This window comes from Pongo abelii, chromosome 21 (genome assembly GCF_028885655.2).
Source record: "Pongo abelii isolate AG06213 chromosome 21, NHGRI_mPonAbe1-v2.0_pri, whole genome shotgun sequence".
Lineage (NCBI taxonomy): Eukaryota > Metazoa > Chordata > Mammalia > Primates > Hominidae > Pongo > Pongo abelii.
The window spans coordinates 46,346,096-46,358,705 of record NC_072006.2 but is presented as its reverse complement, the minus strand read 5'-3'; the positions used below and the strand labels follow the sequence as shown (position 1 = coordinate 46,358,705).

General features: G+C 46.0%; 1 protein-coding gene across 6 annotated transcripts in view; it reads left to right on the top strand.

Annotated features, from left to right (window-relative positions):
- PTPRT (protein tyrosine phosphatase receptor type T) overlaps window positions 1-12,610 on the top strand; it is a 1,130,568-nt gene that overhangs the window by 1,080,409 nt on the left and 37,549 nt on the right. For all 6 annotated transcript variants that reach the window (XM_024238852.2, XM_063720525.1, XM_054542313.1 and 3 more), the window contains 4 exons: window positions 2,770-2,806; window positions 4,233-4,330; window positions 7,411-7,527; window positions 12,219-12,373. In XM_024238852.2, the coding sequence (XP_024094620.2) occupies window positions 2,770-2,806; window positions 4,233-4,330; window positions 7,411-7,527; window positions 12,219-12,373 (407 nt within the window). The remainder of the gene's footprint in view (window positions 1-2,769; window positions 2,807-4,232; window positions 4,331-7,410; window positions 7,528-12,218; window positions 12,374-12,610) is intronic.

Below are 12,610 nucleotides of genomic sequence, written 5' to 3'. Positions count from 1 at the left end.
GGTTAGGAAGCAGCAAGGCTACACAGTGAAACTGCAGGCAGGGAGGCCAGCTAGTGGTTGGTGCTGTGGCCTCAGCCAGGGAGGATGAGGGCTGTGGGAATGAGTGATGGGGATGGCAGAAGAGGGCAGACTTAAGAAACTCATCTTTCCAGGATCTAGGGGACTATTTTCTATTCCCAAAGCTACTCAAGAAAACCCTTGGGTTTAATTCTTTCTTTTAGCCTGAGCAGCCCCGTCCACTTGACTTGGAGGAAGGGATAGGTCTTCCTACCCCTTGTGTCACAGGGAAGGGCTCAGTTATTACATTAACACAAAGAAGGTCTCATCATCCCAGTGTGCCCTGAGAGGCCTGAATACACTTGTAGTCTTGATAGGCACTCAGTAAATAAATGTTTGCCAAATAAACAATAAAATAACAATAGCAAAGACATATATGTTAAATCTTAGAATAGTGCCTGGCACATAGTAACTGTTATATATCAACTCATTTAATCTGATCAACAACACTATGATGTAAATACTATTATCTCCATTAGTTTTTTAATTTTATAGATTTAGGGGGTACAAGTGCAGTTTTGTTACTGTATGTATTGCACAGTGGTGAAGTATAGGCTTTTAGTGTAACCATCACCTGAATAGTATACATTGCACCTATTAAATTATTTCTCATCCCTCTCACCACCCTCCTACCCTGCCAACCTTCTGAGTCACCAATGTCTACGATTCCACACTTTACATCCATATGTACACATTATTTAGCTCCCACTGTAAGTGAAAACATGCGGTATTTGACTTTCTGTTTCTGTTTCTGAGAGTTTTTTGCTTAAGATAATGGCCTCCAGGTCCATCCATGTATCCATGTTGCTGCAAAAGTCATGATTTCATTATTTTTTATGGCTTAGCAGTATTCCATGGTACACATATATATATACACACACACCATGGAATACTACATCTATATATATATCTCTCTCTCTCTCTTCATATATATCCATACATATCCATATATAATCCATATATATATATGGAATACTATATATATATATAATTTCTTTATTCAGTCATCCATTGAGATGGACACATAGGTTGATTTCATATCTTTGCTATTGTGAATTTTAAAACTGAGGCACAATGAGACTAAGTAGCTTGCCCCAGACCACACACCCTAGAAGGGACAGAGCCAGTGTTCAAACCGAGGCAGCTGAGTTCCAGAGTCCATGGTACACATAACCACCATGCTGTGTTGCCTGCCTAGTTGGTTTGTCAACAGCTTGTTTATTGGGTATTTGCTCTGAGTCTCACATTGTGCTGAGCTCTGTGAGAAAAAAAATTTTAAGCTTAGTAGGGAGTGTTTGTCCTTAAGAAACTGACAACCTCACTAAGTACATAGGATTGCTCAAGCACAGAGTTTTAGTGGGGCTGTTGATTGCTCTGTGGTTAATCCAACAGTTCTGGTCATGACATTGTCCCTGGATTGGTGCCAACCTCCAACTCTAGAGCAGGCCCAGCAATTGGAAGGTGCCTGCAAAATCATTATCGAGCAAGTGAAACACAAAGGCGAAGAAATGTACAAGGGACTCAGAAACTTGTCTTTGAATCAGAAAGTGGGTCTAGAACTTTAGAGATGCCACATCTGTGGCACCATAAACCATACAGATGGCAGTTCTATTTCCTGAAGAAAGTGGCCTCAAGGCAGTTCATCCACCTCAACAGGACAAAAAGACTGGTCAGCAACATCTAAGACAAAGACAGGTGTTCATCAAACTTTAGGACTTATTTTCTCTGGACATGGTTAACCATAAAAGCTAAGTGGATTTCAGGACTGTCAACAATCTCCCAATTGATAGGCTCCAAAATTGTCATCTGTGTTCTTTAAAAATTTTATTCATCTATTCATTTATTCACTCATGTATTTATTTAACAAATATTAATTGCATTCAGTGTTCTGCACTAAATGCAGGTCTGTCTCCAAAACTTAAACTTCTACTCAATATGACTGTAACTGGAAAGAGGACACTCCATGTATGCCATGCCCAGGCAAAAGAGGGGTCACCTTCAACCTCTTCTCCAATGATGAAGGTTATGGGGCAGCAGGGTGCTCCCCAACCAGAGTACAGCAGGGCCTACTGTAGTGCTCTGAAATGTACAGAGAAATTAGAAACTGGTCTTTGTATTTGCAGGTATCTTTATGGGCCTCCCAGGTCACCCCTCCATAGGTCTTCTCCATACCTGGGACTTCAATTCCAAGCCCAGGAATGTTGGCATAGAGAAGCAATGTGGGATACTTCTCAATTTCCTTTTTCTAATTGTTACTAATGGAAGGAGTCAACAATTGAATTGTTTTCTTCCTTTTTCTTCTCTGGGTGTCCCATAGGGTCTTGTACAGTGTTCTTCATATAATCATGGCTCAAGAAAGACTTTTTGGTGGTCGATGCTCCCCATAAACCTGAAAACTCCTTCTCTACCTGTTTTTGGGTGCATAAGGATAAGTAATGCCCATCCAATCTTTGCTCCCAGTGCCACTGGCTCCAAGGCAAGCCTATGTAGGCACCTCACAAGTAACTATAAGAATAGCTAGCATTTAGTGACTTACTACACACTTTATGTGCAATATCTCATTTAACCTTTGCCACTTCTCTGGGAATAAGTGATGCTGTTCTCATTTTGCCCATGAGAAAATCAAATCCTTGGAGAGGATGTTTATTAATATTGTGCTGTTTGCAAGCTTTGACAACAGACTCTTCACAGTGCTTTTCTCCTGTTATCCAGGGATACCATCGACCTCGGCACTACATCGCGACTCAAGGTAAGTGCCCTCTCTCCACCTAGTGCCTCAGAGAGGCTTCAGGGGTCCCAGGGAAAGGGCTCTCTCAACTGCAAGGCTTATCCTCTCCTCCTGTATCTGTTACTCCAACCCTCCTTTTTCACTAAACAGCCCTGGAGGAGAGGAATGAGTTTCCACCAGCAAAGAAGCCACGGAGGGGTAGGCTGAAGAATCTCCAGAGGTCCTTGAGATTGTTCATTTGTTTATTTGGGAAGGAAAATGGTGGCAAGTTTCACTGTAGGAGAAAGGCCCATGAGTGACAGAGGAAGGAGCTTCACTTGGTCAGGAGGGAGAGGCCCAAGCAGGTGCCATCAACACCTGCCAGGGCCGGAGCTGATGGTGCCTTATCTCCACAGTAGGTGCATGCCCATAACAGATATGCAGCTGGCTGCCCTAGAAAGTAACTTGGCAGTGCGTTTTCAGAAGTCTTAAAAATGATCATACCTTTCAAACCCTTCTGGAAAAAAATCCTGCAGATAATTATATATATAGACAATGACGCATATGAGAACATTATTCACGGTGTTATCTATAATAGGAATAAAAAAGCGAAAAATCTTAAATGCCCAACAATTGGTACATTGGTTACATAAAGTGTATTACCGCCATATTATAGAAAACCTTGCAGCTATTAAAACTATTACGCTTGGTAAGAATTTTTAAGGGCATCAGAAAATGCATATAATAGGCCTGATGCTTATTACAGTAAATACACACCTATACATATAAATATAGAAAAATGGTATTCAAACTTTTATATCAAACACATGTATTACTTTTGTAATTTTAAAAATGATGAAGGCCCGGGACATTGAAAGAGTAATTTCCAAGGAAATTGCTTTGGACTGTCAGAGCCTATTTTCTGCTCCTTGTCTTTTTTTTTTTTTTTTTTTCTTCCTTTCTGTTGAGGCCCTAGAGGAATGCCTCCAGCATTTGTCAAGCTCAAAATCAGGCATCTCCTGTTTTTGTTCTCAGCATCTGGCACCCAGCAGCTCTCTCCACCCCCCACCCCAATTGCCTTCCTGTCTCTCATGGAGGTTCTGGAGACCAATTTTTGAAAACTCCCTTAAGCCATAATACAGTCCAGATAAGGTGATAGGTGGAGTTGGTAGAAAGGGTCTGAGCAGGAGGAGGACAGAAGGGAGAGGAGAGGCTGCCAACATTTCCGGTAGATGCTGCAGATTGTGAGAGCTTGGAATGAGGCTTTCCTCATCCATACCCTAATCTGTCCCCATCAGGCTCGCATGTCTCAGGCCTGTGTCTCAGATACTTGGTGTCTTAACAAGGATCACCTGGCCTCACTCCTGCTCATCAGTGTGGAGACTTGACCAACCGGAGGGACAAACCTTCTCAGCTGCTGCTTTGCACTTGCATTCTCTAACCTCACTGTCTTCTTCTCTGTTGGCAGGTCCGATGCAGGAGACTGTAAAGGACTTTTGGAGAATGATCTGGCAGGAGAACTCCGCCAGCATCGTCATGGTCACAAACCTGGTGGAAGTGGGCAGGGTAAGCCTCTCCTGCACTCGCCTGGGCAGAGGATGCTGGAGATACACTCTCGAACATCTGTTTGTTCCATGCATTGTGCTAAGTGCCTCCTAGTCAATATTTCACCCTCACAGCAACCTACAAGGGAGATGTCATCACTCCTATTCCACATTCAAGCAATGTCCTTTCCCTTTAAATCCCCTTCATCCCTTTTTCCACCCTCACTCTCTGTTGATGATGTCATCTCATATATTTTGAGGAAATTAAAACCATCAGTCGTTCACTCCCTCATCGTCACACCACAATCCTACTTGTATCTACAACCGTCCTCTTGTTCTTCTCCTCTGCTGTCAGATTTGACTATAAGAAATGGCTGTTTTTGTTGACCCAAATGGCCGAATGTCAACTGTTTCTTATGGCTCAGCCTAACACAACAGAAGCCATGTCTCTGCCCTTCCAAAGGCAAGCCTAGTGCCTGGATCACAGATTCTACTCAATAATTTTTTTCATTTTTCCCTTTTTCACTTGCAAAATAAGTCTCTTTCTCATTGCCAGATTGTTCCCCTTAGCATACAAACATGCCCAGTACCTTCCATCTTAAAAAGAAAGGAAAAGGTAAATAAAAAGTATTTTCTTGTTCCCTCTTTTCTGCCAAACTTTAAAGACTCACAGAGTGGCTCTGTTTCTTCACTCATGTTCTCTTCTACCCACCCCAGCGTAGCTCCTCCCTCCATCCCATCAATAGTGATATTGTCAATATCACTCGCATCCTTCATGTCGACAAATCCAATCTCCACTTCTCTCTTCTCATCTTACTCAATCTCAGCAGCATCCAACCCTTTGCTACCCGCTCTTCTTCCCCTGACCTCTAAATCTTGATGTTCTTCAGGGCTCAGGTCTTGGTCTCCTGCTCTGCTCCATCTCAACTCTCTCTGAGGTGGTCCTCAACTACTCCTGGGGCTTAGAAATGGGACTGCTATTCCCAGCTTGCTTTTGCCTACTTAGTTAACTCTGGCATGTGGGTGGGCTGCTGAGTTTAAAGGCAAGGTGTACAAACACTAGAATTAAAAGGGCTCTCTACACATCATATGAACTAACTAAAATGTGGGCAGGTAAGTTTTTGTTTGGGTAAGAAACAGATAATTCATAAAGATGAATTCTGGCCTCTGCGATGATGGGAAGGAGAAAATCTGGGCTTTCGTAATCCAGTAAAGGGGTATGGACATCTCAGGGCCTAATGGGAATTTAGGACCAGGTGAGACTTTATCCATGAGTCCACCCTTATCTAGTCCATCACTCAATTTTACCGATGAGGAAACAGACCTAAAGGGGTAGAGTACCTACCCTGATGTCACTCAGCCAAAACCTAGGCACAAAATCTGACACTGGACTCTCATTCCAGTGCTTGTGGTCACTCCACTCAGACTGTTCCCCAGGGACCCAGGCCCAGGGTGCAGCTACTGTGGACATAAAGGCCAGCCCAGGATTCAGGGATTCAGAGGCAAATTCCAGCCTGTTCTACAATATATCCCACATTGGAAACAGATTCCCTTGATGGATAGACCGTAAATCTAAATTGGATTTGGGGAGGAAAGCAATCTCTTAGATAAACTCCTGCTAGTGCCAAACACTGTGCCAGGCACATATTGTGCATTACCGAAACTTACAACAATCATAGGAGCCCATGTTCCTAGTTATTATTCAAGTGCCCTGGGTTTGCATCCTGGCCCCGTCCCTTACCAACGGTTGACCTTGGGCAATTTTCTTAGCTTTCCTATGCTTCCTCGTCTGCAAAATGGGGATGATAATATCTACTTCATAAAGTTGTGTTGATAAGTCATTAGAATAATACATGTAAAGTATTCGCAGAACACTTTGTGAGCCATGGTAGACAGAGTACACAGTCAGTAAATGTTAGCTATCATTATTGATAGGAAGCTGAGGCTCAGAGAGGTTTCAGCACTTTCTCGGGCCACCCAGATACTGAGTGTTAGGACCAAGCAATGAATCCATTTGCCCCCATGCCCTGTTGCACTATACCAGTGTTTCCCTAAGTGGGTTCCATGGGATGCTAGTCTGCAGGATGCTTAGTGAGAAGAGGGTTCCATGGTTAAATACGTTTGGGAAATGCTGCATCCTCTGTGCCCCTTTTGGAGAGTCGCAAAACACAAAACACATTAGCGCTAGCATGAGAAAGAAGCTGAGTAGTCCTGTAGCAAAGCTGCCTATTTAACTGTGTAATACAGCATTTCCCAAACTCATTTGACCACAAAACCTTTTTTTGTTTGTTTTTTGTTTCTTGTTTTTTACCTAACACCTATTAGCACCCAGCGGAACACACTGTGGGAAATGCCACTCTAGGCCGTGCAGCGTCCCCCGGAATGGTAATCATGCTTTTGTTCTTTTAAGGGGAAAACCATGATCTCTTTTTCATCCATGAGTGCGACTTAAATAGTCGACTGGGGAATGGCTTGCTCGCATCCAGGGTCAGAGAGGGACTGCGCATCTTCCCTTGGAGTCCAGCAGCTACCATCCTTTTCCCAACCAAGAGCCTTTCTCCTTCCAGACCCCCGACTGCCACCTCTTAATGATGTCCCCCTCCCAACCACTTCTGCTTCCACCTCCTATTTCCCACCTTTTATTCTCATCTTTGCTCAGCTGATAATACTCAGCTGCTCCACCCTGACAGAGCAGAAAGGGGACTCAGTCAGTCCCCAGACTGGCCACATGGCCTTGGACAAGTCACCAAACCTCTGAACTTCAGTATTATTTTCATCTGTAAAGTGGGGACAATAACACCCACCTATCTCACCTTGTTCTATTTGATGACATAGTGTGATAATGCATTGGAAAATTACAAGGAGCTTTGCAAAAGAAGGTACTACAATTATTTCTAATGGCTCCAGTGCCTCTGGGAGTGAGCTTGGCCCTGTGCGGCTTGCTGATCCCTGGCCAGCTGTGAACGCTGTGGACTGAAATGCCACCAAAGTCACCCTTGGGTTTATTTGGATGGGACGACCAGATGAGACAGCTGCTCACACTCAGCCATGTGCTTATGCATCCTTGTCTCTGTTCTGTCTCTGTCTCTCACTTGGCCACAGGTGAAATGTGTGCGATACTGGCCAGATGACACGGAGGTCTATGGAGACATTAAAGTCACCCTGATTGAAACAGAGCCCCTGGCAGAATACGTCATACGCACCTTCACAGTCCAGAAGGTAAGCTTCCCAGAGGCTGTGGGCAGCCGGTCCACCATGAGAGCCAGCTTGTTTGTTCATCCAGAGCATGTGGTAACTGAGGGTCTGCTCTACGTCCAGCCCCATACTGGGCACCAGCAACAGATCAGCAATCAGGGCAGACATGGGTCCTGCTACCAGGGATCCCACATCTAGTAGGTGGGGCAAACTGAATTCAGTAAGCAAATCAATGAAATAACAACACACTGTGATAAAAGCCACACAGGAATATGCAAAGGATGGAGATAGAAATCCACAGTAGGATGGGATGGTAGGAGAGGGCCTCTTAGCGGAGGAGGCATTTGGGCAGAGAATGAAGGAGGAGGAACCAGTGAAGGGTAGAAAGGAAAGAAGAGCTATCCCAGGCAGAAGGAAAAAACATGCAGTCTGGAGGGGAAAAAATGATCTCAACCTGTTCAAGGCATGTGGTCTCAACCGGGGGCATTTTGATCCCCCAAGGAATATTTGTAAATGTCTGGCAACATTTTTGGTTGACACAACTTGGGGGAGAAGGGTTAGGATGGTACTGGCACCTAGTGGGTAGAGGCCAGAGATGCTTATAAATATTCCACAATGCACAGGACAACCCCCGACAACAAAGGATTATCCAGCCCAAGGCATCAGTAGTGTCAAGGTTGAGAAATGCTGGTCTAGACATTAAAAGGAGGGCAGGGCTGCACAAGCTTGGTGAGCAAGAATGTGATTGCAATATAATATGTTATATTTATTTATAACATATTATATAATAATTGCTATTCTATCGTTACTATTATATCATAACGATAGCTAACACTTACTGAGCACTTACTGAACCAGGTACTTTTCTAAATGCTTTGCATAGAGTAACTCAGTTAATCCTCCCAATAACCCTATAAGGTAAGTGCTATTATTATCCCCATTTTACATATGAAGAAACTGAGACACAGAGAGTTTAAATCAGTTGTCCAAAGTTGCCCAGCTGCAAGGTTGGTACAATCAGGATTCACACCTTGGCTCCTGTAACACAGTTCTCTTTCCATTACACCATAGGTTCCATTTCTCTAAAACCAATCACTTTAATAGACAATGTGGCCACAGGCCTGAGGATGCAAAAGCACTGGGGACTTACATGCTTTGAGAGCTGTGCCCTTGAGGCTTTGACAAGTCCTTGCAAGGGCCAAAGCAGGCTGCTCTGCAGACTAGAGCCCGGCATGCACACAGTACTGTTCCAGCATACAGAGTGGCCTAGGACATACTGTTTGCCTCTGGCAGCTCCCCCTCCAACCCCCAGGCTCCTAAAGTCTCAGGGTCCTTTTCATCTGAATCTGCAGTCTTGGGTGAAAAAGTCACGAAGCCTGTGAACTCCCTCCACTAAGAGGAAGGAAACCATCGGTACTTCAATGTTGCCTTAGGTCAGGTTTTTTAGAAGCAGAGCCTGAGGCAAGGATTCAGAAACATGAGGTATATCAAGGGAGCTCTCCCAGGAGAAATTCCTAAGAGAGAGTGAGAAGCAGGAGAGGGAAGGAAAGACACCAACCAAGGACAGAGGCTCCAGTGAAGTCTAGCCTAGAGCTGATCCACAGGGAACCTCCAAGGATAAACTATGCCACAGAGTTGTCCCCCTTAAGGCGTGGAAGCCAGACTTCTGTGCTCCCCCGTCAGTCAGTCTGCTGACCGTGGACCATCCACTGAGGGGTAACCTCCAGGGTGGGCCAGCCCCTGTCAGCTGAGGGCATGTCTCCAGAGAAGGGGACAACTGAAAGGCAGTAGCAACCAACAGTCCCTGCAGCTGAGGCCTTGAAGCACAGGCCCAAGGAAGAGGACCCAGGTGGGGTACCGGTGTCATCTGCCACATCTGTGTTGAATGCCCGAGGATGAGATGAGTGACTGGGCACATGGGCAGGGAGGCCTTGAGGAATTGCAGCTAGCAAACCATGTTGAGGCATTAAGGTCTTTTCTCGTGTTACATTTTCTTTGTCTTTTAAACAACCACGAGGGAAGATATTACTCATAGGGAGATGCCCTTAAAAGACCCCAAGGGCCTCTGAGGATTAACTGGGCTGAGCCAGCCTCTCCACAGCACGCAGGCAGGCACTCAGCAAACATCACCTGCGATTTTAGCTCAAAATCGGTTCCTGAGCTGGGAACCTGGAAATAATAAACACGGAGTGCTGTCTGCCCTTGAAGACAGCACAGTCGCATCAGGGAGAGAGGATCCTTGATAAATCATCATAGCACAGGTGGGAAGAGCTCGAAGGCAGGCTTCTTGGGACTGAATTGATTTGGAGGATGGCGTGAAAAAAGTCCAAGTATTCTTGAAGCTTTCTCCTCTCTCCCTTCAGCTCATCCATCACTGCCTTACTCTGGGCGTCTGATTTCTCCCTCCTAACAGGACTGTCTGCCTCTAGTCCTGCCCCTATGTTAGTTTGGGTTTCCCAGAAGCAGAGCTAGAAGCAGCAGGCGTTTGGGTGCCCTGGCTCACGTGTTGAGGGAGAGTTTGCAGAGGGAAGGCGGTGAGAGAGCCAGGATGGGGTGGGGAAAGGAGCTGAGTGAGGAAGTGGTCTCAGCAGAGACTTGCTTCCACCTAACCCCATGGGAACCCTGGAACACGAATGGTACTGCACACTTGGTCCAACCTTGAGGCAAAGGGGCCTCGGGTGCCCCCATAAGGGTAAAAAAAAATTGTTTTTCCCAGAACATTACTGGTTTTAGCACTGAAAGTCCCATGTACCGGACAACCCTTCAGTCCTGGGCAGACTGAGCAAGTGGCAAGCAAGTTGGTCACTCTCCCTCTACTATCAGTCACTGAAGGATGCTGCCCCACCCAGCCACACCCCAGAGGAGGGGTTCCTGTTCAGCTGAGGACAGTTCTCTTCAGAAGAGGGTAACTGAGCTGTGTGCAGCCACGACTCAGAGCAGGTGGCAATGAGTCCACTGGCCCAGTGATGGGGATCTGAGTGGGCACCAACAGTGCCCTCTCTGCAACCCCCGATCCACCCACCTGAATCCATCCTTCATGTAGCAGGATGCAGCCTCCTAAAATGCAAGTCTAATGATGCACTTCCTCTTGTGTGGAACTGTCTGTGTAATCTCCCTGTAGCTTCCCAATGCCTTTGAGATAAAGTCCAAAGGCCTTAATGTAGATTCAAGGCCTTCTGGGATCCAGCTCTCATCTATTCTCCGGCACCGCCGGGCCTGCGGTCTCCCATGGCCTGCCTTCCACGTGCCTCTAGCATTGCCCTGGGTTGCTAGTGATTCTCTGCACACACCATGCTAAGCCCCGTCCCCAGGCCTGTGCCCATGCTGTCCCCCTGCCTTGGATTCCCTTCCTCTTCTCCCGTCAACTGGGTAATACTCACATGTCACTATATTAGAATGATTAAGAGTGCAGAATGTGGAGACAGCCAGCCAGGGTTCACAGGGTCCCTTTACAACTTACGAGTTGTACTGTGACCTTGGGTGTGTCACTTAACCTTGCTTAGCCTCAGTTTCCTGATCCATCAAATGGAGATAAAAATATAGGGATTTATATCAGGATTAAATAAGTTAGCATGTTGAAGTGTTCAGAAGAGTGACTGGCACACAGTAAATGCTTAGTTAATGTTAGCTATTATTTTCACTATTAGTTTGTTTCAAGATTCAGGACAAGCATCACCTCCTCCAGAAAGCCTTCTGGGATTTCTCTTCCCTCAGATCAGTTTAGCAGGCACTCCTTTATCCACTTCAATGGAATTACCCACTTGGGCATCTGCCTGCCCGACAAGGCCATGAGCTGTTCCAGGGATAGGAGCTATGGCTTTTATTCTCACCTTCCTAGTACCTAGCACAAGGCTGGGAAGGCTGGGCACAGGTCATACTTGGTAAATGATTTTTCACTGAAGGAATGAATAATCAAACAGACTCTTCCTATTCAGTGTTCTCTGGGTATCTGCAGGAGATTGCTAAGTAGAAAAATAGTAGGTAGCAGGAACTGTCTAAGCAAAGGCTTAGAAGTGTGACCTGGCCATGGAATGGTCAGAAAACCACTATTGGGCCCAGAGTGTGTCTCTGTGAGGGGTGGAGGGGTGTGAAAGGGGAGGGGAACCGCTCAGAGCTCTAGGCCCCACTCTGTCTCCATCAATCAGAGAAGCTCTGTCTTTGTTTGTTTCGCATCTTATCTAATCATTGTAAGTAAGAATCTAATTAATAAAGAAGTCTACTAAGTTATATAAACTTTGAAAGCCACACAGACTATCACAGTCAAGGCTGGAACACTACAGAATATCAGACCTCAATCCCTGAAAGCCTCAGATTCCACTGGAAACAATTTGGACTTGGTCCTTAAGGCCAACATTTCTTTAAATCCGTTCTACTCAATACACCTCCTATGAAACACTTGTCAAAGACGATCACCTAGGCAAACAAAAGAAGGTCTCCGAGGGTGCTCTGTGGTCCTCTTGGGCATTCAGAGTGTGTATGAGCCCACTCAAGACTCTGAGAAATCCTGCAATAAAGCCATCGGTTTCATTTTAACAATCCCACATTTCCCAAATGTAACTGATTATAGAATCGCTCTATCCAGTAACACCTATTAACACCGTGAGGGCCCTGTCCCTGCTGGAGGTTCCTCGGTGCAGCAGCTATGGCTCCACGTGTTGCTGGGCTGGGTATGTGAGGGCAGCAGCTGGAAGAACAGAGGCCCGTTCTTTCCTCAGAAAGGCTACCATGAGATCCGGGAGCTCCGCCTCTTCCACTTCACCAGCTGGCCTGACCACGGCGTTCCCTGCTACGCCACTGGCCTTCTGGGCTTCGTCCGCCAGGTCAAGTTCCTCAACCCCCCAGAAGCCGGGCCCATAGTGGTCCACTGCAGGTAAGTCAAAGGTCCTTCACCTTGGGAGGCTGAGGCGGGTGGATCACGAGGTCAGGAGTTCGAGATCAGCCTGACCAACATGGTGAAACCTCTTCTCTACTAAAGATACAAAAACTTAGCTAGGCGTGGTGGCATACATCTGCAATCCCAGCTACTTGGGAGGCTGAGGCAGAGGAATCGCTTGAACCCAGGAGCGATTGAACCCAGGAGCCAAGATCGCGCCACTGCACTCCAACC